Below are 24,526 nucleotides of genomic sequence, written 5' to 3' on the forward strand. Positions count from 1 at the left end.
AAAGTTGTTAATGAAAAAGCTGGTGTAATTTCCCCCCTCCTCATGTTTTTACTAATATTTTGAAACATTACACGTTTTCCTTCTAACTCTAATGGTAAGTGAGGAGCAGGCTGTGTGATGTACAGGGGTAGCAAAGTTCCTCATGTGGGCTGTCAGTTTCCTGGCTCTCATCCTTTAACATGGAAATGTAACATTTTCACTGCATTTGAGGCCTTAATTGACTGTGATTCTGAGAATATACTTGTTCTTGAGATCTCCACTAGCACTATATTTTCCAAATATTAAAACTGTGACTGTTATTTTTGCTAATAAGGTCAGATTCTGAGATTGGGAAATCTATTTTGCTGTCATGTAATATAACCACCTTAATAATACAACAGAAAAAGTGAGTGGCTTTAATATTGACAAATGTACTTTCACTGATTCAAGGAGATTTTCATATTGTATTAGACAAAACCTGAATATACATGATTCCAGCTAGTTTGAGAAGCTTCATCTACATCAAGTGGGCAGGAAGCCCCAGCAGTGCCCAAAGACCAAGGATTGAGGACATAAAGGAGCAATGCAGAAAGACATATTACTTCTGAATCAAACTTACATTTCATGATATTTGAGCCAAGGAAGCTCTAGGAATAAATAGGAATAATCATAGCTAATTCATAGCCAATATTAAAAAAAAAAATCACACATCTGATTCGAATTCTGAAGGTTTTTCTGCTAAATAATGGTTTGGTTTAAAACAAAATAATAATAAAAAGGTTGTTATTCTGTACAATCCTGTGATTTGTAGCAAAGCAATATCATGTGTACAGCATGATTCAATACTATAAAACCAACTACTCAATCTTTTCTTTCTCAAAAAATATTTTCCTCTTACTTTCAGATAATTTACTGCATTTCACAAGAAACTACACTTCCATCTATATAATAAATAGAGAAGAAAATTACTTTATTATAATGTACATGCTCAGTTCAATGCCTAGTGCAAAGGAAAGCAATTTACAAATGTCTATGATACTCACTGGCAAATAGCAAGCAAGCATTCTTCAATAGTGTCTCTTTGTGCTTTTGTAAGGGAGCGTCCCTTGGAAAGTCTATATATTGTATGAAGTGTGGAATCAATCAAAGAGGCGTAATGCTCCGTTCCGGAAAATAGGGGAGCACATCTTGTTAGTAATGGAAGCACAGACGAGCAAATATATCTATTTAGTGCAAGAGCTGCCTCTGTGGTGCTCAGAGATACCTGTATAAAAGTAGCATATAATGGTCATTCCCATCTGGAATTATGTATTAAGTAAGAATGCTGTAAAAGAAACCCCGTGATACATTTCCCAAAGTGCCTAAATATCAACTGTGTTTAAATTGTGAGTTTATATATTGGGCAATTTTAATGCCTAAAGTATTCTTCAACTGTATTATTGTCTGGCAATTTTGATATAACGCAATTTTACAGGGATTAGGAAATACTAAAAATCAGGGAAAAGAAATAGGGTTCATCACTGAGATAACCTCCAAAGAGGTGCACATCTGTGTTGTACAGCAGTGTTAATGTTTGCCTGTAGTCTGGGCAGTGTGGCCTCCTGTACATGTAACACCTGATAGAAGCACAGGGGGTGTTCATGTATTGGCCATTGCACGATCAGGAGGAGTAAGTGTAATAACATAAAGTTCACATCTACTAAACCCTGGACCATGCCTTAGAACATTCCTCCATGGTTCCTGTTGTAGAGATTTTGCAGTGTAGTTTTTAATGCCCAGATTTTAGGGCATTAAAATGTTACCCTCTCCCTCCTCATGGTGTTTCAGGGTTCTCTAGAGGTTGTCGGTGGTAGAATTTAGACCAAAAAGTATAACTTTAAACCTTGTTTAATACAACATTGAAGTAAATTTAAGAAAGTGACACTAACAGAAAAACAAAAACAAAATAAAGGCACTTCATACTCAACCTGCTGTGGTCATAAATGGCAATCCAAAGTATGTAACATAATACATGTAACCTCAGATCTTAGATACTACATGTATCCTAGACACCACGGACGCCTTTAGATTAGATTAAGTACATTACATATATCAATTACTTTGATATAAAAGAGAACATCAATCAAGACAGAAACTCGGGACTGGCATTCAGTTTCTTTGCCCCTTTTGTTTTAGCTTACACTACAATTTTAAGCTTATTTAAAAAGTATTTTACAGCTATATAATTTTTGATGATATATATACTATACTATATATAAATGTAGTATATTACAAAGAAATATGCATACACTTATACTCTATATAAGAGTGTATATAGATTACTTTGAGCTTCTTTAAAAAAGAAAATATTTTGTCTATAAATATAGATTTTAAGAAATTCCCTGAAAGTGAATTGTAAATTTGGAATACACGGTCTGTCTATATGGAATTACATAAAGGTGCCTAAGATTATATGCGGTCAAAAATATTTGAATCTTTTATGCAACTGCAAAATGTTTTTCCTACCCTGTGCTCATCAAAAGAATGCAATTCAGAGAAAAATACTAGTAGCAGTTTCTGCTGGTCAGCACACACTCTATGGCAAGCCTCTGGGCTTCAGCTGCAGTATAACTTCCACTCCACTACTCATATGAGTCAGTACATTGCTGTAAATTTCTTATCAGCCTTCAAGGCTTTTGTAGTCTTAGGCTGGAAAGAAAACTTTTAAAACTAAAACTATAGAGTATTAAGAAATGTGTCCCTAGTTACAAGAAACTTTAACTTTTAAGACTATAATTATTTTTCTGAAAAGCTAAAAACAACATATGGTACAGGTGCATGTATGAATCAAAGCTTTCCTGTAAATTCAATCTTCCTTTTCTGAATCCATCCACAAATGGAATAATATGCATTTCAGTCCAATACAGTAGCTACCATTATTTGAATATGCAAAATGTTAAAGATGAAGGGCCTTGAATATTTTTACTTTGTTTTCCTTACCTCTTTGTGATACTAGTTACATTTTGACTTACTGATATGGAGCCTCAGATACAGACCAATCCTTCAGCACTATTTGATCCTTACTCAAATGAACAGCCCTGTTGAAGTCAATAGGTCTACTCATGTAAGGATTATTCATATGAGCAAGAGCTAGCAGAATCAGGCCCCTAATTATATAAGTAGGAAATTCTTGTGATTGTCATTAGCTAATTACCCCAAAAAAGTCAGCTATCCAGGCATTGTTATTAACATATGAGACAGAACTATGACCTACATCAAAAATTTAATAATGCCAAGAGCTCTGCTGTTTTAATTACTGTAATACTATCATTACTTGTAGTTACACATTTCGATTTAGTATCAGACTCTACACACTGTTTCAATTACACATATGTATTAACAGGAACTATCAAGATTTTGAAGTTTTTCAGTCTTGAACCCATACTTTTCCCTCTGTGCTCCAGTTAGAGCTAATTACTTTAACCAGTCATAATGCCTGACCAATATGTTAAATAAGTGTTTTTTAGTTTATATCATTCTAAAATCGTTAGCTAATGTTTTTCTTTTGTACCACACCCACATTTCTGGAGGTTGGCACTATTATTTAAAAACCTGTCAAGTGTAAAATCCTGGCCCTATTGAAGTCAATGGGAGTTTTGCCATTGACTTCAATAGGACTAGGATTTCACCCCAGGTTTCTGTATGTATTGTATGTTTCTTGTATTGCAAGAAAAATAATATTTTATGCTTTTACTCTTGCTGGAAAGACTAATAATGGTAAAGAGAGAGCAGAGAAAATTTTTACATTTATGTTTTGAGGGTAGGAGTTTAGTCAATTTAACCTTCAGCATAGCTGTAACAAAAACTATTTAATGAATTATAAACTAATAGATATATAAATACAGATCTCTCTCTCTTTGTCTTTCTGTGAATAGGCCAAGTCCTGATATTCTTAATTAGTTTATACTCAGTCTTTATTAGTCTACCTCGATGAACAATAAGAAAAATTATCCATAAACATAATGGCAATTCTGGGGTTTGATGGGCACATTACCATTCTCTTCCCTTGCTAGTTATAATGGCTTATGGGGATATATAGATAAATCTTTATATTACGTTCATTATGTATGTTAACAAATGAATGATCCACAGATTGAGTACTGTGCATTGTCTCATTCAGCTCCTCTGAGATCACTTCAACTCTAAAAGACAGTCTCATTGGAAGAATGGTAATGACACCACAGAAAATTAATTGTGTCAGTGACAGTAGCTCATATTCTCAACAACATATTGTTCTTAAAAAACAATTGAAAACAATACTGAGTATGATTTCAACACAGATATCTAGAAATACTGAGTTAAATCACTACATTCTAATCTTAGAGTCTCACCCTATGTTCTATTCCATACGCTGGGCCTGATTCTCAGCTGCCTTAAACCTATGTACCACAGGTGTAATTTGCTACCAAATCATAATTCTCTATTCACACCAGTGGTAATTTTTACATCAATTTTACTCTCATTTTGTATTGATGTAAATGTCTAAATAAGGTATAAGACAGTGGAGAATGAGGATCTTGATGTGTAGCAGTACATAATGTGTCTGAAAAACTTCTATTAGATACAGGTGCTATGACTTCTATGCACAAAGAGGAACCATATACAATAGCTTAAATTATTTTCACTTTAGGTTAAGTATTGCTCTTTGGCCTTTTGGCTAAGATCACGTGTATTTTAGATTAAGCAAAATAACAAAAGATCAAGAATTAAAAAGCAAAATCTCCATGGGAAATATAGTGTCTCTTCTGTGATAGTCCAAACTGAATAAAAAAAGATGTCTGTTTCTGTAGAAAAAAGTGCCCTTACAGATTCAGAAACTGATTTTTGAGACAATCAAAGGAATTGGATTCATGGTATTCCTGGACTGAAGGACAAAAGGAAGTACCAGAAAGCTCATGAGAATGTTTCTCCTCATAATGTTTCCAGTTCAAAATTGAAAGCCTAAGAAATTTGGATAGTTTGAATAAAAAGATTAATTACGATAGCGGTTGGTGACCAGATTATGAAAATGAAAGATTGAGGCATCTAATATGACTGATGATGCTTTGGTGAAGTTCAAGAAGATATGCACAGGGAAATTTGGCAGCTGAGGAAAGAAAGGCTGACCAATCCTCTGTTTCATACTCTCAGTCAATCATCACTGTTCCTTCTCCTTCACCAGTACAGATTTTACTTTCTGTGCAGTGAATTTGATTCTTATGCAGAGTACCTCTAGCACTTGCATAAAGGAGTTCAAGTAATTCTGGGGACCTGAGAAAAAACATAAGTGGCTGTCTCTAGCTATCACATAAAGAACATATTTCTTGCCCCTCCCCCTCCCTGAACTAACAGTGTCCTTAAAGGAAAAAGGATAAAATATTTTCTCAGATATTTGAGCAGATTTCCCATGCAACTGAAGTTGAAGTCTGGCCCAGTTTGCCACATTTTTCATATTCCTACTCTCTTCTGATTCTGATTCTATTAGATGAATATTCAGTATCATGGATGCTGTCCAAGAGCTTTGTAGATGTAATAATTAAGCATATTCATACTAACTGCAATTTATTTTTAACTTCTGATTGCACTGAAAATTTCAAAAAAAATTATTTGGTGCTTTTTCCTCCCCTAATGTTAGTACTGAACATTTTTGATCAAACATATGTACTGTAAGTTTATGCAGCGGTTGCATTGTTATTGCTTGCTTACATATTAAGCATTGTGAGAGGGCTTATTTATTACTTTTCCTTTTTATGCAGTACTAACTAAAAAGTTGTGTTTTGAAACTCTGATGTAGCCAGTATCCTCAACTAATGTTCCTAATTCTCACTAAGAAAATACTTACCGTATCCAGGGAGGCAGATGCTCTTAAGTCTTGTAAAAATCCAACCTCCAGTAGGTGGAGGAGGAAGCTTTGGTCCTTAATACCATAGACACGGTCCAAAAACAGCACCATGGGTGCTTTATGGTCAGGACAGAAATTTGCAGACATGTCTGGCTCAGTGACTGTACCATCTAAAAAAAAAAAAATCTAAATATTTAATTTCTATTTCACACACAAAATGCAGCTCAGCTCAAAATCTCCTAACAACTATTCATTTTCAATCTTCTAAAAAATTCTAAGGTACAACAGAACATATTAAAATCATAGGGTCAAATCCATCAATGAACTAGGCATCTGCAACTGCTGTAAGTTCAATGTCAGAGCAGGCATACTTGCGTCTACAGTGAAATTGCCTTGTCTCTTGTTCTAAACATCAACATGTATAAAGTAATTTTCTTAACAGTAAAGAACTATTATAGAGAAAGAGAGCAAGAGAGACAGTTAGACACTGCAGAAGGATTGGTTAAAAATTGTAAAAGGAAAACAGAATGTATTTATAGAGTCACAGCTCCAGTGCAAAACATATAAAGGCATTTTTGCTCAGTTTTTTATAGCCCCCTTTCATCTGCTGTGATGGGAGGATATGGAGGGTACTAGCTGGAACCTGTTGGGTATTATTTGGGAATGTTTTAGGAAAGGATGATGACCTGCATTGTACAATTTGTTGATGGATACTCCCAGATATTTTATGTGAATAAAGGTGCAGCCTAATTAATTAACTAAATAATTGCTTCCTGTCATTCTTCTGATTGGCTGGATGAAGTAGACAAGGGCTCCCCTAGCGTACATGGGCATAACTCCATTGATTTAGGGGGAACTGAACTCACACTAGGGCTTAATTTAGCCCAAAGTCCATTGAAACTATAGCAACAAAAAGCTTCTGTATATCTATTTAAACACTTTTGAAAAGTCTGCATGATGGTAAATTGAAGTTACCTTTGTTAACTGTTGATAACTTTAGTGGTATACTTATAATCCCCACCAAGTCTTCTGTTGGTACAAGAGAACGAAGGATTGACCTGATTCGAATAGCTTCTCCTTTCCCAGTTTGGATAAGCTGTTGAAGCATGATCAGACATATAAAATAAAACATTTAGTTAATTGAAGGGACATCAGAAAAACCCATACAAATCCTGATTGATTAAAATATTAATGTTGATGGTTTTTATTTTGTAAATCACTGCAAGACCCCTCCTCCCCCGAAGGTTCCAGTTTTCAATGATTCCACCCTTCTTACCTGTGCCATTTTTAATGGGATGTGACAGATGTCTGAAGACACACTTAGTGTATGACTACACTGCAATCACGGGGTTTGGGTAAACATACCCGAGCTAGTTTTAATCTAACTAGCTTGGGTATCAGAGCAGCAAAGCCACAGCAGTGCAGTCTGCAGCATGGACTAGCCATCCAGGTACCCAGGGTGACAAGCAAACTTGTAAAGTCCGTGCTGCTGCAGCTTCACGTCTCCGGACCCAAGCGTGATATACCCAGGATACAATCCAGACTAATAAATAGCTGTGTGACCCCTGCCCTCCAATCTGGGGTACCCTTTGCAATGCTTTGCTGCTGTAATTTCCAGTCTCTATTGCTCACAAACAGCTTCCAGCATGCAAGTTACTTCCATTTATGTCTGTGTGTGCTGCAGCCAGCCAGCCACACTTTGGCCCTTACCAGCCTGAATTATACTCACAACACACTCCCATTCTCAAATCCCCCCCCCCCCTTCCGAAATGTATGCACTGTACTGCCAAGTCCTCTCCTGGACAATACAAATTTATATAGGTCCATTATTTCATCAATGGAAATGTTATACACACATTTTGTTATCCCAAATGGAGTTTCCCGAACACTTCAAACACACTGGATTAGATAAAACAATAAAACAGGTTTATTAACTACAAAGAGATTGATTTTAAGTGAATATAAGTAATGAGGCATAAAAATCCTAAATGATTACAAGAAAAATAAAGATAAAATGCAACTAATGCCTAACTTAACAAACTATGTTAAATTCAAAGCAAAGATTGTCTCATCACATGCTCTCAATAGTCTTACTGGCCAAATTTCCTAGGCCAGGACCCCTTCCACTGTTTAATGGCTATTGCCTTTGTCTCTTCTCATGCAGTGAATCAATGGGCAGAGAAAGACAGAGGAGGAGAGGTGCCTTGGGGTGTCAGACCCTTCTTTTTATACTCCTGTCCCCTCCTTTGAGAAGCATTTCCAGCTGAGAGTAAAGGTGACAAGCAGTCTGTGTGGAGGGGAACTCCATGCTGTTTCTTTGCTAAGATGTAGTTTCTTTTTGCCCCTGCCTTCTTTCCTGTCAAAAATGGCCACTTAGGAAGTAATGGCCCATCAGCCTTGTTTATACCTGGCGGAGGTGTCAGCTTGACCTTTGTTTCTCTTCCTGCTCGATGACTCTGTTTACTGCTTAAATGCAAATTAAGCAAAATACACATTCTTTTGTTTGAGACAGACCTGTTTGCCACCTTCTGTTTGGGCTGGGTTGTGATTTGGAACATGCACCATACAGTGGCATCTTATAATTTAACAGACAATATTGCCACATATTTTATCAGGACAATATTGACCAACATTTTATGAGTTTTAAAACAATACTTTACAGACATACCTTGTACAAAGATTATTACAATAGTGTGTGGAATGTGGACACAGGGGTACATTCTGTCACACCAAGCTAGTAGAGCAAAGCTAGCTCAGGTATATTTATGCACTGTAGAAATACCTAAAGACACAGAGAAGCCCTCACTAAAAATTCAGACTAATTTTCACAACATCTATAGGTGTCTGCTGCACAGGTCAATGCATTGGAATAGAGAATCTATGAACGACTCCTATTACTTACAGGACCTATAATGAAGGATAGGTTCTGTAACTTGTCTCTGTTTTGTGAACAGATACACAAGTATGTCAGACATATATGTTCATACATAATGGTGGAGATTTTGAAAGTTAGGTGCATAACTCCTATCAACTTTCAATTGGGAATTGGGTGCCCATTTGCCCTATGTGCCTGTGAAAATCTTCCCCAGAACATTTATTCATATTAACTTCTTTTGTGTTTAGGTTAGATATTTAGACTATTCAAAACACCCAAACTGATTTTTCTCAAACTTTTCAAAACCGTTATCTCTGGCCTGAGATCACACAGGGGAAGTTTTATGTTCTAAGAAATTATTGAGAAAGTTATGAGCAAATGAAAAAGGGAGACTAGAATGAAAAAAAAAATCTGAATATATTTATGGCACTTGCTATTACAAAACTTATAGTGCAATATATATTCACTTACAAATATCTTTTTCCCCACCATAGAGTTGCTTCCTGTCTAGTATCAATATTATTACAGTTTTGCAAATTATTCATTGCTGTGTGATAAATTAAATTTGGACAAGCCAATCTTTATGTGTGAAGCCACATAAACATCAGTTTACATTAGCCGCTCCTGGCATGCTAATGTATGCAAGGTATGCCACAAAACAATAAAACTAACATAAAACTAAAAATAACTAACTAATAAACTAGCAAGTGGGCAGTTCACTTGTGATTCACTTGCAACATTTGTATTTATCAAAGAATAATTAAATATATTCCTTAAGTGTAGAAGTTATGGGTTTTTTAATTTCTCCTTCATTCTACTTCTATCCTGAAGACTCATACTTTATTTTCAACTCTGCAGAGTTACATTTAATCAAATCATCAGAGATCAAGAAGCATGTTCACAGTATCTATGATTTCTTTTCTTTCCTCCTTATAAGGCATCAGTGTCACCAATTCACCTACCATATCGGGGAAGGCAGTGCTGCCTCATGGATAGGGCACAACACTATACAATCTGCAAAGCTAACCTCATTGAAGTCAATGGCAAAACTCCCACGGACTTCAATGGAACCCAGATTTCAGCCCTGGTATTGACTCTGATATTGACATGCTGGCTGAACTCGGATGAGTCTCATCACCTTTGTGTTTCTTTATTTCCCCTTTCACCATTAGTCTCTTACCTATTTAGATTTCTCAGGGCAGAGACTGCCTCTCGCTCCTGCCCCACTCTCAGTCAGGATCTCTACACATTATTGTCATAGAGATTACGATTGCTGGTAATAAGCTATAATAACAAAGGTCCTGGGGTTCCAGACTATTTACTCAATTCATGACCCTAGACAAATCATGTAACTTCATTGCATCATAATTAATCCAGCTATAAAACACTACCTAAAACCAGGGCCTACAAACAAACAAGTAAACAAACAAACCATTATATTTCAGCTCAGTTAAGATGCCGAGATGACTTACACTCACAATATAAATCAAGGGAAAATACTGTGATTTCTTTATTAGTCCAACACGTATTTTAATATGCAAAATCTTGGGCCCAAATAATAACAGTTTTAGCAATAAGTATAGTTTATTTTATATAACGTGTACTAATTATAATGTTACTTGAGTGGATACAAATATTTGCAGCTTGTGTATTTTACCCAAATAACAAAAGATGGAAGGAGGCATAAATTAGTGTTTCTTTTTTCATAGAGTTTGCAGAGAGTGTATCCATATAGAGACACTGAGAAATACCATAAACCCCAGGTTTCCTGAAGAAAAAGCTTTTGAACAGAGAATAGTTTTGTCATGTAAGTATTATTTTGAATATGAAATATGAATATGACAATATGAAATTGCTTTTACAAAGTATTTACTATAACTCCTTTTATCTTTATTTCACAGCAAGGGAATGAAGCCACTTACATGCATTTCTGGTGCACAGCGTCCAAGCAAGTCTATCAGAGCTGAATAAAATGACATGATTGCATTGCCCATATGCACAATTTCTTCTTCCTCCTCTTCTTCAACACTCCTAAAAAGGAACCAAATACATGGGCATATTTTGGCTGACATCAGATTGCCTAAAACAGGATTGGATTCTTCGTTATAAGGTGTCTGTGTAAAATGTTTGTGAGAGTGAAGCTCCTACTGACTGAATGCAGTGATTATTGGCCTATTTCTTGTCTCTGGTCACGTGTTCATGTCTTCTATACTAAGAGATATATTTATTATTCACTTTTTCTTCATGTTTTATTGTAGTCTTTATTTTATAAGTTAGCCAGTATAGGTAGAAATAGTCTCTTGTGCTTCCTGATTAAAAATTATTTTTCCATTAACCCTGTAGAACACTCCCTGTGTACATTTTGTATGAAAAGTCCAGTTATAAATATGGGTACCTAATGTACCCTGTTCCACATCTGGAAGTCAAACTAATACTTACGTATCTAAAACATGTGTTTGGTTCTCGAGTTTCAAGCAGTGCACTCAAACAGAGAATTATTTGCCCTAATTTAGGTCCCGTATGTATTAGGTTAAGTGACAGGTCCAATTTCTCTTTGAAATAATTGTTTACTCTCCAGTTATGTTTTTAGGATTCTGTCTTCCATCAGTCAAAGAGGAGTTATCAACTTCTAATTGATTTGTAAGCTCAAAAAACCACTGTACCACATGTCAATGTAAGGATGGCCATAGACAGGAGTTTGCTGACTGGAGGATTCTGTGACAATGACCAATTCAAAATGTACTCTGCAGTGTGGTTTAGAAAAATATGTCCATTACATTAGAAAAATGGAAAGACAAACTTAAAGATGTTTCTTAGGTTGAGATTTTTAAAGTAGATCAGGGGATTTAGACAAGTATTTTTGAAATCTGTTTGACGGCTTTGTAAACCTTTACTTCACACCACATCTGCCCCTCTACCCTACTCCTCTCTGCCCAGTTCCCCACACCTCCTTTCCCTTCAGTGTCCTCTCTCCCTTCACTCTTCTTTCCATTTAGGTGATACGCCCCCCAGCTAGACCCACCCTAAAAAGCAATCATGGAACTAACATGAAGTTTGCCATTACCACGCTGTTCACTCTGCTTGTGTGTTATCCTTTCCCCCCATCTCTGTCTTATCTATTTACACTATAAACTGTTTGAGGCAGGGACTGTCTGCTACTCTGTGTCTGTACAGTGCCTAGCACAATGGGGCCAACATTCTTGGTTAGTCATTAGGTACTACTGTGGTATACAAGATTAATAACTCAGCTAATGAAACATCAGCATTTGCCAAAAGAGCAAATACATTTACTTACACTTCTCTTTGATAGCCCTGAGAGGGAAGGTCAAGAGTTGGGTTCTCTGAGATCTTAATAGCTCCTTGCATAGCTGCGAGCAAACCATTGCCTCCTTCTCCTCTAAGAGCTGGCCCAAAGCATTCTGGGCGTCGAATAAGGAGCTTGACAACAACACTAGCATTTTCTTCAACACTTTCACCTAAAGACCAAAAGGACACGTTATCCAATATATAAAAGCCAATACACTTCTTCTGAAAGAAAACCACAAATTTATGCACAGTTTGGATTTTTCCCTAAGTTTTATAGAACAAAAATGAGAGAGCGAAAGAGAAAGAGAGAATAACGTTTTTTTATTAAAGGAAAAAAAATGCTAAATTTACAGCTCTGAAGGTAATTCATGTACTTAATCAAAGAGCAGTTATAATACAGGGAATGACAGTGCAAACTTCCCTTAACTGTCTTCCCAAAGTTAAAGAAACCTAACTTAGAAGATTCACTTAAAAGGTTGCAAGGGGAATTCATTTTCCATGACTATTTCTGTCTTTGCCCTCTCTTCTGGGACTGCCAACAAAGGCAGCAATTGTGGTAGTTGCTTCTAAAGTGTCCATGCAAGAAATGGACTAAGAACTCATTTCATGGAAATAATTAAACCATAACTTGTAAGTAATAATAATTAAAAAAAAAACCCTTCTGTAATTGCTATTCTTTGAGATGTGTTGCATGTGTCCATTCCATTCTGGGCCCATGTGCGGTCTGTGCAGTTATTGGAAACTCTTTCCTCAGTGGAACATGTCTGGGTGGCTGAAGCGCCCTCTGCAGTTGCATGCCAATGTTTCTGAGTATAAAGGTCGTAGCTGCCCCGAGCCCCCGCAGTTCCTTCTTGCTGGACAACTCCGATGCAGAGAAGTAGGAGGGTCACAGATTGAACATGTGCAACATCCATAGTTACAGAAGGTTAGTAACCATTTTTTCTTCTTTGAGTCACCACTCATGGTGACTCACAAGCCATGAAGCAGGTGGTGGGATTAGAGTTGATGTGCACACAGATTGGAGTACAACTTGACCAAATTTTGCATAGTTTCTCGAGTGCTGAGTGATGGCATAATAGGATGCAAAGGGGTGGAGTGAAGATCAAGTAGCTGCTCTACAAATTTCTTTGATAGGGATATGCACAAGAAATGCTTGAGATCTTGTCAAATGAGCAGTTACTGTAAAAGGAGGTTCAGCCACCCTCCTGGCCGAAGCGACAGCTACCAAAAAAGCCACTTTCATTGATAGGTGTAAGTAAGGAGCACATTGCTAAAGGCCCTGTAAGTGAGGCCCTGTAAGCTTTGACAAAACGAAGTTCAAGTCCCAGAGAGGAAAAGGTTTCTTCATCTGTGGGTTCAACTTCAGATTGTAGCAGTTGGTGCCAAGGGGCCAATAAATGAATGAACACTGAGAAGGAACTACTTTTTCCACATCTAGAGTTTGTTTCTTAACTTCAGGATTAAGGTACATTGGCAAGCAATAGGAAGAAGAAAAGACTAAATTCTTCAAGACTGTTTATCCAACATCTTTCACAAGCATTCAGCTCACACAAAAATACTTCACTGTGATCTATTATAATATAATTCTGCATTTTGTAACACTAAGTGGCATAGTTTGACATATATGTGTAAGTCTCATAGTGGTAACATTAATGTGATTCAGTTGCTGGAAATCAGGATTGTAGTATTTCCAATACAGACATCGCTGCATATCCTGGAGCATTGCAAGGTCCTCTGCACCTCAGTTTATCCACCACTAAAATTCATATAGTTTTATTTACCTTCCTTAAGAAGGCATTGTCAGACTTTATTAAATAATTAAAGTTTGTAAGAGCATTGAAAGGTGTGATATAAGTAAAAAAATATATAGTTAAAGAATTATGAAGATGATGATAATTACATAAAGGGAAGAATACACTAGCAATCCTACATTTGTAAAGAGACAGTATACTTTAAATAAATGAAAGATTTATTTTTATAGATAATTGTAAAAAATGAGGTTCTTAAAATGTTTAAGAAAACGTCTCTTGATATTATCAAAGGCCAAAGATTTAAACTTACTGTTAACAAAGACAGCAAATCTTAAGAATGACAGGTAACGTTCACCCTCTATAGGATTCCATCCAATGTCAGGATATCCTTTAGCTACCAGCATAGGGCAGCTCTGAAGGCCACAACCAGCCAAGTAGGTCACAACCTGTTAAATATAAGGATTTATAGCATTACACATTTGTTATGTTTTAGTTTTGAAATACATTTCTAATAATGTTATCAATATAGAACATCAGAAAAAAATTACTAGATATTTTTATATAGCAAATGTTTTGACCTCCCTCTGAGAAACAATGTGATTATGTTTAACATTGCATCAATTTCCTTTTCTAGGTCTCAGTTTTCCATATCAAATAATAAAAACCTAAAGCCTTTTTTATTTTTAAGATGACCTGCTTCCATGATGAGACCATCCATAAAACAATTGACAATGCTTGTTTTTTCACTTCCCAAATTAAAAGAATCAAGCACTGTGAAAGTCATATTTTTTCCCTTATAGTGAATAAACTGTAGAGAGAAAGTTAGGAAACACACATTTAACAACTTAAAAATTATGGTACTTGTTCCGGAATTCTAGCTCATAGAAGGAGCAAAATTCCTGCCATGTCCAAGTTTACCTAATGTGAAACAATGCTGTTAAGCTTTCTAGGTGAAATCCTGACCCAAGGCAATTGAAATTTTGATATTCAAAATGGTCGAGATTTCATAATCTTGACCTTTTATAGGAATTATAATAATTAGGGTAAAAATAAAACTAAATGGAAGTGTAGATATTTAAATTCCTAAAAAAAAAAAAGATCAATATACATTTGCAAAAGTCCAAAGATCCAGCAAGAATCAAATTAGAATTCCTGTAATCTACAGATGCCTAATGTAATATTACTTACAGAGTGCAACCTAGACTGTGGAACCTGCAAATGCACCAACGTGGGCTGCCTCTAACACTGTGATGCTGATGTCAAGCTACAAACCTCTGATGGACACTGCATTTACACAGACATCCACAGGCAGGGTCACACCCAACCAAGTTACATGAATGATGTCCCAGTCACTTATCGCCATCAATATAGAGGCTCCAGACAATTCCCCCCAGCCTTGCACCCCAGAACTATACCTTCTTGCATTGGTCAGAAGCCTGGCCAGTGTAACCTCATTATCTAGTTCGCCACTCTGACAAAAGGATAGTGGTCGTGCAACAGCCTTTGTTAACCTGAGCTGAGATTGTCCAAGCACTTCAACCAAAAAGCATTGTTTTAGGTAAAATACAAAAAACCCCAGATTTATTAATTACAGAAAGATAGATTTTAAGTGATTATAAGTGGTAGACATAAAGCTCAGAGAAATTCAAGAAAATATAAAGTAGACACACATTCTAAATCCTAAACTTTTAGTCTATGCAAGAGTTGAATCAAACACTGTCTCACCCTGATAGATGGTACAAACAGGTTACAGTTCCTCAATACACAGGCTAGAATTACTTTCCAGTCTGGGACCATCCTTCCCCAGTACAAAGTCTTCATCTTCTAGATGTTCTTCCAGGTGTTGAGAAGGGGAAGAGAGAGGCTAAGTGGTGATGTCACTGTCTCTCTTTTTATACCTTCCTCCAGTTTTCTGGAAAGATCCTTGTTGTGACATGGATTTTAGACAGCCCCCGTTGGTCAGACAGTTTCCATTGCCTATGTGCTCTATCTGAGAACTCTGTGGGATATTCTCTCCGTTGGGAGAATGGATTCCCTTTAATGGGCCATCAGCCCGTCTGGCTTTGTTGCAACTGAAAGGTTGGATGTGGGCATCTCCCAACCTCACGAAATATTTCAGTAACACTTATTGCAATACTTCTTAAATTCACATATAATGATAGCACATACAATCCAACAGGATATTAATGTTCAGCAGATCAAGACTTTTAAAATGATACCTCAGAAGGCATACTTTATATAAAACATCATAATCATATGACAGTGGTGAATATGGGGAGTCCAGGGTGCTACTTTGAGATACAGAGTGTCCTACGTATCAAGAGAAATGTTCAAAAACTACTAGATGAACCTTTGAGAAGAGGTTGGAATTTCATTTATAATAGGATATAGTGAATAGTCTTACTACCTGCAAAACACAGGCCATAGAATTTCACGTACTAACTTCTAATGTGTACCATAACTCAGGATAACATGAGATGGTAAGGAAGGCAGAAAAAGATGAAGGAAAGAGAAGCGGTAGCCCTATCTCCCAAATAGTATAATATTTACTATAGAAAACCATGGTTTTGAGCATTTTATCTTATAGTATGGCCCATGCATCAAGCAGCGGGCTAATAATTTTTCACCATAATCACTAATTCTAATTAATATTATATATACATACAAAAAATACTAAAAAAATGTTAAGATTGCCAGTCCAGCACTCAAAAGTTTGGTAAAGGCCAAAATTAAGGTTGCCTATGCCACCTTAATTTGCGCTCCCAGTCACTCCATTATGATACTGCCATTAATTGCATGAACACATGCTTTTTCCACAGGACTTCTGTCTCAGTACACAGGATGGACAATGCTCACTGAATGGATATATATTAAATATTTCATTTTATCCTAGTCATTCAATATGTTGCCTCATTTACTGCGCACCATCCAAACCCTGCATTGAATACACAATTATTAATTTCCTCACGGGCTTTTCCATTGCGCTCATCACTCTAATATTGAAGCAGTTCACAAACATTAATGAATTTATCATCAGAGCACCACTGTAACAGGAGATAGTATTATTATCCTTATTTTACACACGGGGAGCAGAAGCACTGAGGGATTAAGACCAAAAATGTCACCTAATTTTGGGTGCCCTAGCCCCACTTGAGACACCTAAGCCTGATTTTTCAGAGTACTTGGCAATTTTAGAGCATTTTATATGTTCAAAACACAGCTCCAACCAGCTTCAGTTACTGTTATGAGCACTCAGCACTTCTGTAGTTGAGAACCCAAATGTCTCAAGTTGTGCTTTCAAAAAACAAGAAACACACAACAGCCAGCAGTGGAATTTTTGTTTAACTGACTTGCCCAACATCACAAAGGAACTCTGTGGCAGAGGCAGGGATAGACTCCAATTCTGTAGGGCAGCATTCGACTGCTTTTATCACAAGACCATCTTTTCTCTTCCTGCAATCTCCTGCCTCTTTCACTACATGCCTTCCAACTTTGCAACCAGTGAGGCATGGAATCTATAGACAACAACATCATTCATTATGCAATCTTGTTTCCTTCCCAGAAGATGGTCCATGCTCTCTAGGATTTCCTAAATTTTGAGTGCTTAACTTTGCAATCTGAATGTTCTAAATTTTTTAAAAAGCAAAAATGAGACAATAGGAGTTACATCATGTGGAACCACACTGATCTCCACATAGGTCATCATTAGGGTCTGGACCTTTTGATCCACAGCATCGACCTCTGCCACTTGAAATCATAGAGTAATTTAATAGCAGTAGTAGGCTGTCATCATCTATGTGGACTAACCAGTTGAGGGAAATGAAACATTTTGGCAGTGGGTTTCATGGATATTTGCTGACAGCAAATGTAAAGGAATGTAAAGATTTAGGAATCCTGAGTTTAATTCCAGTTCCTAGAGCAGAGTGTGCTTATAAGTGGTTATAAACCCTTCTGACCCTGTGCCCTCACTTCACCCTGGGTCCTATCCCCATTCCCTTCTGCTCCAATCTACCCCCCACCCCCCACTTACCCCACTCCCCCTTTGTTCCTATTCACCCCCTGTTGCCCCTCCACTATGGCCTATCACTGCTCCCACTGCCATCTAGCTCCTGCCCCAGACTCCTCCACTCCTAATCCATGCCCACACCCTGGATCCTGCCTCCCTTCTGCTCTGCTCCTACCCAAAGGCTCACTGACTCCTGGCCTCTTCTCCACCTGATTCCCCAATAACCACCCATTCTCTGCATTATTTCCCCTCTTTGCCCATACACTCCCTTCCCCCCAGCTTCTATTCTCACCCATCCAACCCTCCACTCCCTGACTACTACTTCCTTCCCCCTCCATTCTTACCAGTGCTCACATGCCTACAACTCTTACCTCTGTCCCTCTCTGCTCCTATCCACCACCTTGCCATCTGATTCCTGTCCCTCTCACTCTCCGCTTCTCCACTGCCACCTTGTCCCTACTCCCCTCTGCACCTAACCACCTCCCTGCTGCTGCCCTACTCAGGCCATTTGTCTGATTTTAAACTGGACAGTCCTTTTTTTGGATAGTCTGCCCCCCATCTAGCATGGAGACAAAACTAGATGTGGTTTTGTCCAATATTGGATGGGGGATGCCATTTCCAAGAGCATGCCACTCCAACTTTGCTGGCATGACCTTGTACCCTCTGCAGCCCCAGGATGGAGCATGCCCAGAATAGACAGGATCTTTGTAAAAATTCATTGCCAAACTTTAAAAAGTCTTCACTGAGCAGGTGCGAACTGTGATTTTCAGAAGTTTATACCTCTGAATTTTCACAGGGATGACACATGAGATATTCCTAACACCAAGGTGATCCGATCCAGGTCTAATTTCAAATCACTGATCCAAAGCAAGGAGAAACTAGAGCATCTCACTAAAATGGTTGAAAGATTTATTATTATTTTATTATTATTTTTTAACATGGACAAAGAAACGTATTTTCCCCAAAGATCATTTGGGAAACCGCTTAATCATTTCAGCTGAAATTTTAAAAAATATTTGCTTGAGACATACACCTGGCATGGAAAGTTTCAACCCACATAGTTAGTTAGATAAAGTTATAAGCAACTGAAAATAGAGACTCATAATGGGAAGTGTCAGGCAACTTTAGCTACAGGAATCACTTCCTGCATTGTCTATAATTATGGAGTAATTAAGGATCCAGGCATCAACAAGGCAGAAAGTGCATTGCTGCAATTTGGGACAGACTGCTGATGTGTGTTTGAAGACTTTGAATTCCAAGACAGCTTTTTGGAGCCCAATAAAAATGTTTTCATTTTTTTAGAATTCCAATATTCAAGTGGATTTCAAATCAGGCAAATCCAGTTCACTCATGCCTACTTAAAACAATACTTATTTTTTTAAAGATCTTTTATTTTATTGTATCCTTATAATTGGTTACATAGCTTTGCTATAAAAAGAACATAGATTTGGAGCAGTTAGCCTGCCCTTAGTATTATGCTATAAAGAAGAAGAGTCAGGAAGATTGCAAGAAGAGGAAGAGATTATTGCAGCATAATCAAATAATTAATAACCCTTCGTTACAAAATCCCAATAATATTATGGCATGATTTGACTAGAAGGAGACAGCAAGAACAGAGAGTAAAATAATAATAAAAAAGCGAATAATAAGCATTTACCTTTTCCAGGTCTGGCTCTTCCAAAGCTAGTGCAAGCTCATTATTGTCCATTACAGAGGCAGCTGCAACATCTAGTGGAGTGGAACCCCTCATAGAAGGAGATGCTGGAAAAAATATGGTAATATACAGTAATTAAAATTATTTAGTTTGCACTAATGAAAGTTGTGCAGCAGAGGGCAGCAGTTACATTGTAATCTAGGTCATATTCAAATATATTCATAAACAGTATGTTTTATGGTCCCAATTCAACAAAGCAAAGCTTAGATGCTTTACTGAGTAGGGGGATTGACTTAAGCACATGCTTAAGTTCTGTGCTGATTCAGGGCCTATATGCATTGCTTTACTGTTTTTAGACACACTCAAAGCAACCTGGAATAACAACTCATAAAAAAACAGAACTAAACTTGAGAAAAATGTAATAGAAGTTATATGTCCTCAGCAAAGGGGAAAATTTTCACTCTATATCTCTAAAGGGCATACAGTGCTATCAAAAGATCATCTCAAGTATTTAAAAATGTGTATACCTGGTTGGAACATTCTGTTCCATGTTTCACTATCACCTACTATTTCTTTGTTTTATACTTAGGTTGATAATATGAAAGTCATTTTTTCTTGGGCCACACAATTCTAAAGAACACTAAAATTAAGAAAAATGCACTTCCAGACTTTGGGGTAGAATATGAAACTTCAAGTCATATAGTTGCACTTCAGGGAATGATCTTCGCATTACTAAATTTTTAAATAATATATACACACACATATATAAGTACATTACTACCCATTCATGTAGTTGGCCGACTAAAGAAGTCAGCATTATTATTATTATTATTATTATAAGGGTTAAATTAAAGTAACATGGTTTTGTTCCTAACTCATTCATTATAGTTAAATAGCCCAGATTTAGAGTCTTCTCTTTGTAATCCAATTCACAGCAGTCTAATGATAAAAAGAAAGATAGAAAGCTATGTTTTTCATTAACATTAATCCAAGAATTGTATTTAAACTTCAAAGAGATCCTCACAATACCATGCCTCAGCTTGATAAACAAGTCAGATGGCAGTCTTGCGATATTGCAATATCCACGGGAGTTGGTTTCAGCACTTAAAGGTACATGACATACCGAGCCCAACACTGCTGTTTTCCAGCAAATAACTTAGATGTTCAAACATGGCCTTTTGGTTTTGGCGGCTGATTCGACAGAAGTAGCACAGGAACCGACAACAACTTGCCACCATCTTAGGAAAAGCGATCTGCTAAAGAAGAAAATTGACAAAGCAATGAAAGAGAGAATCATAGAAGTGGAAGGGACCTCGAGAGGTCATCTAGTCCAGTCCCCTGCACTTATGGTAGGACTAAGTATTATCTAGACCATCCCTGATAGGTGTTTGTCTAACCTGTTCTTAAAAATCTCCAATGATGGAGATTCCACAACCTCCATAGGGAATTTATTCCAGTGCTTAACTACCTTCAGTTAGGCAGTTTTTCCTAGTGTCCAACCTAAATCACTGTAATTTAAGCCCATTGCTTCTTGTTTTATCCTCCCTGGTTAAGTAAAGCAACTTTTCTCTGTCCTTCTGGTAACAACCTATTATGTACTTGAAAACTGTTATCATGTACCCCCTCAGTCTTCTCTTCTCCAGACTAAAGAAATCCAGTTTTTCCAATCTTACCTCATAGATCATGTTTTCTAGACCTTTAATGATTTGTTTTCCTCTTCTCTGGACTTTCTCCAGTTTGTCCACATCTTTTCTGAAATGTGATGCCCAGAATTGAACATAATACTCTAGTTGAAACCTAGTTAGCGCGGAGTAGGGCATAAGACTTACGTCTCGTGTCTTACTTATAAAAATCCTGCTAATAAATTATGTTTGCTTTTTTTGCAGCATTGTCACACTGTTGACTCATATTTAGCTTGTGATCCACTATGACCCCAAGATCCCTTTCTGCAGTATTATTTCCTAGGGAGTCATTTCCCATTTTGTACATGTGCAACTGATTGTTTCTTCCTAAGAGGAGTACTTCACATTTGTCCTTATTGACTTTCATCCCTTTTTCTTCAGACCATTTCTCCAGTTTGTCCAGATCATTTTGAAATTTAATCCTACCCTTCAAAGCACTTGCAACCCCTCCCAGCTTGGTATCATCTGCAAACTTTATAAGTGTACTCTCTATGACATTATCTAAATCACTGATGAAGATATTGAACAGAACCAGACCCAGAACTGATCCCTGTGGGACTCCACTTGATATGCCCTTCTGTTTGACTGTGAACACCTACTCTCTAGGAGTATTTATGCACCCACCTTATAGTAGCTCCATCTAGGCTGTGTTTCCCTAGTTTGTTTATGAAAAGGTCAAAGCTTTACTAATGTCAAGATATACCACATCAACTGCTTCCCCCCATCCAAAAGGCTTGTGTTGGTAATATGTTAATTACCAATGCTGCACAGATTCTTCTTCATGTATTCCTAACAAGAAATTATGATGACAGTATCAATGCAGTGAGTAGCTCTAATATGCATGCCTTAATTCCAGTTAGTCTGCAAAAAAAGGCTTCCAGACTTCCTTGAACCTTTCTCTTAAGTTCATTTTAATAGCAACCTAAAATGATTATATAAATCATTCTGCAGATCTTCAGGAAATTGCAAAGGGCTACATTGGAGTGAAAGAAGCTGGTGCATGAACAGTAAGTTACTTCTCTACATCCCAAAGTGTTTTACAGACTACAGTATTTATATATTATTATACAGAAAAAAGTATGTTAAAAATTAGGAAATCCCAGAATTAAGGTTGCCTGTGCAATTTTAGACCTGGTCCACATCTAAAAATTAGATTGACCTAGCTACATCACCCAGGGTTGTGAAAAATGACATGCAATATGCAATGTTGACCTAATCCCCACTGTAGAAGCAGTTAAAAGAATCCTTATCTTGCATATGTCTTTTATTACATCACTGCCTACAATTTTAGCCACAGGACCCCTGCCTCCCTGCACAGAATGGATGGAGTTCACTTAGTGAGCGGATACTGAATGTTTTGTTTTATCCTCATTGTTCAATGTGTGGCTCCTGGCCTTATTTACTGCACACCATTCAAACCCTGCTAGGAAGAGAGAACTATTAACTTCCTCCTCACCATAGATCAGAAACATTAGCCAATTTATTTTCAGAACACCCCTGTAAGACACAAGATATGATCCCCATTTTACAGATGGGGAACTGAGCACACAGGGTGTGTCTACATTGCAATTAAACAACTGTGACTGGCCTGTGTCAGCTGATTCAGGCTCATGGGACACGGGCTAAGGGGCTGTTTAATTGCAGTGTAGACATTCAGGCCCAGGCTCAAACCCGAACATCTACACTGCAATTACACTGTGCCTTAGCCCGAGCCCTGCGAGCCACAGTCAGCTGTCACAGGCCAGCCGTGGGTGTTTAATTGCAATGTAGACCTATCCAGAAAGGTCAAAATTTTCCACTCATTTTGGGTGCCCAAACTGAGACACCTAGGACTTGATTTTTCAGAGTATTAAGCATTATATAGCTCTAATATTTCAATGTACAGCTTCCACTGACTTCGCTTGCAGTTGTGAGTTGTAAATATTATAGCTGCCCAGTGCTGTGCTACACCAAACTTCTATGGGATGACTAGCATGCCAAGTGTATTACGATTGGAGGCAAACACTGGAAGTGCTTCAGCTGGGATGCTCTGTAGGCACTCGTGCTGGTGGGTCCTAGTAACCATTCAGACACTTGACTGAAGCAAAAGGGCATTTTATTAGGATGGGCAAGAAAGGGAGAGATGGCAAATACCCTGGGTACAGTGGCTTAAACTGTTACAGGTCAAACAACAACAAAGCGGTTCTTGTTTGGGCTCCTGCAGGACAGCCCAGTCAAGGATTAGAGCTCTTCAGGTGCAGTGCCTGGGATTCCCTCTCTAGCTCAGGCTTCTGTGCAAAGCAGACAAGGGTTTCCAGGTCATGAACAGTTAGTAGTGTGTCTTTTATTGAAGCCCCACTGTACTGGCTACCCGCTCACTCCGGAACAGACCTGCTCCCAGCTGCAGTTCCCAGAAGTCACTCTCTGTTCCACTCATCGTTCTCTGACTTTTACCGCAGCCTGCTCTATACTAGGTTTGCTAACCCTCCAGGATTGAACTTTTAAGGGCCAGCAGCAGAGCACTTTCAGCTGGGTGCCTGCATCATTGGAATTCATTCCTTTTCAGGGCACAGTATATATACATTTAATTATTTTGACCTTTATTTTATTTGTTTTGGTCGCATTTACTCCAGAAAAAATGACAACATTGATGCTAATATTTATGTAGGTAGTAGTGCTTCTTGAATGCCACCTATTATTCATAGTTTATATAAATAATGGGCTCACACTGAGTCAATAATACTCAAAATTAATAATTGCATCATAGAGAACATGGTTCTGATTCTAAGCATTGGAACTAGAAAATTCAGGGGTATGTTTAATACCTCATGTGCATATTCCTAAACAATGTTGGTGATACTTTTCAACAAGCAAAACCCATATTCATCAGATGACAGAACAGTGAGCAAATTCCCACCACTTCTGAAGTAATAAACAAAATATAAACTTTTGTTTGTTTGTTTAATGTTCATGATGACATTTAATATTTTGGGAGTTTGCACCTGTGAAAATGAAAAATAGTTTTATAGGTGATAAATTGTTACTTTGTTACTGAAAAATAAAATAAGAAAATCATTGTGAAAATAGTCAAAAATATTTTCCTGGAAGAAACAAAATTGGGAAAAAAACCTCTCTTTTTTGTCTCCAGTGAAATTTTTTCCTGTTGGCATCAAGTCTGTTTTAAAGAATAAATTTAAAAAAATCATTCTGGATCAAAGCCAAACAAAAATCTCAGGCTAATTATGCGTACACTGTAATTACTGAGGTGAAAACTTTGAAGTACAAATATAGCTCTATCTGGCAGTAAAAGCAGGAGAACAGTATGACTCAGCTAGGTTCAGCTTACAGAGCAAGTCTGGTCAATACCAGAAACCATTACCTTCTTTCTCTTTGTCAGCTTAATAAATTGATCTTCTACATCTATTAAACTAAGC

The 24,526-nt window shown here is 37.3% G+C and overlaps 1 protein-coding gene across 3 annotated transcripts in view; it reads right to left on the reverse strand.

Moving 5' to 3' along the window:
- RYR3 (ryanodine receptor 3) overlaps positions 1-24,526 on the reverse strand; it is a 477,864-nt gene that overhangs the window by 173,130 nt on the left and 280,208 nt on the right. For all 3 annotated transcript variants that reach the window (XM_067558027.1, XM_067558029.1, XM_067558028.1), the window contains 8 exons: positions 20,555-20,687; positions 19,435-19,538; positions 14,082-14,217; positions 12,010-12,190; positions 10,637-10,745; positions 6,815-6,935; positions 5,840-6,009; positions 1,023-1,243 (listed from right to left, as the gene is read on the reverse strand). In XM_067558027.1, coding sequence (XP_067414128.1) covers positions 1,023-1,243; positions 5,840-6,009; positions 6,815-6,935; positions 10,637-10,745; positions 12,010-12,190; positions 14,082-14,217; positions 19,435-19,538; positions 20,555-20,687 — 1,175 coding nt within the window. The remainder of the gene's footprint in view (positions 1-1,022; positions 1,244-5,839; positions 6,010-6,814; positions 6,936-10,636; positions 10,746-12,009; positions 12,191-14,081; positions 14,218-19,434; positions 19,539-20,554; positions 20,688-24,526) is intronic.

The sequence above is a fragment of the Emydura macquarii genome, unplaced genomic scaffold (assembly GCF_026122565.2).
Source record: "Emydura macquarii macquarii isolate MOO-44397 ecotype Brisbane River unplaced genomic scaffold, CSIRO-AGI_Emac_v2 contig_1876, whole genome shotgun sequence".
NCBI classification, from domain to species: Eukaryota; Metazoa; Chordata; order Testudines; family Chelidae; genus Emydura; species Emydura macquarii.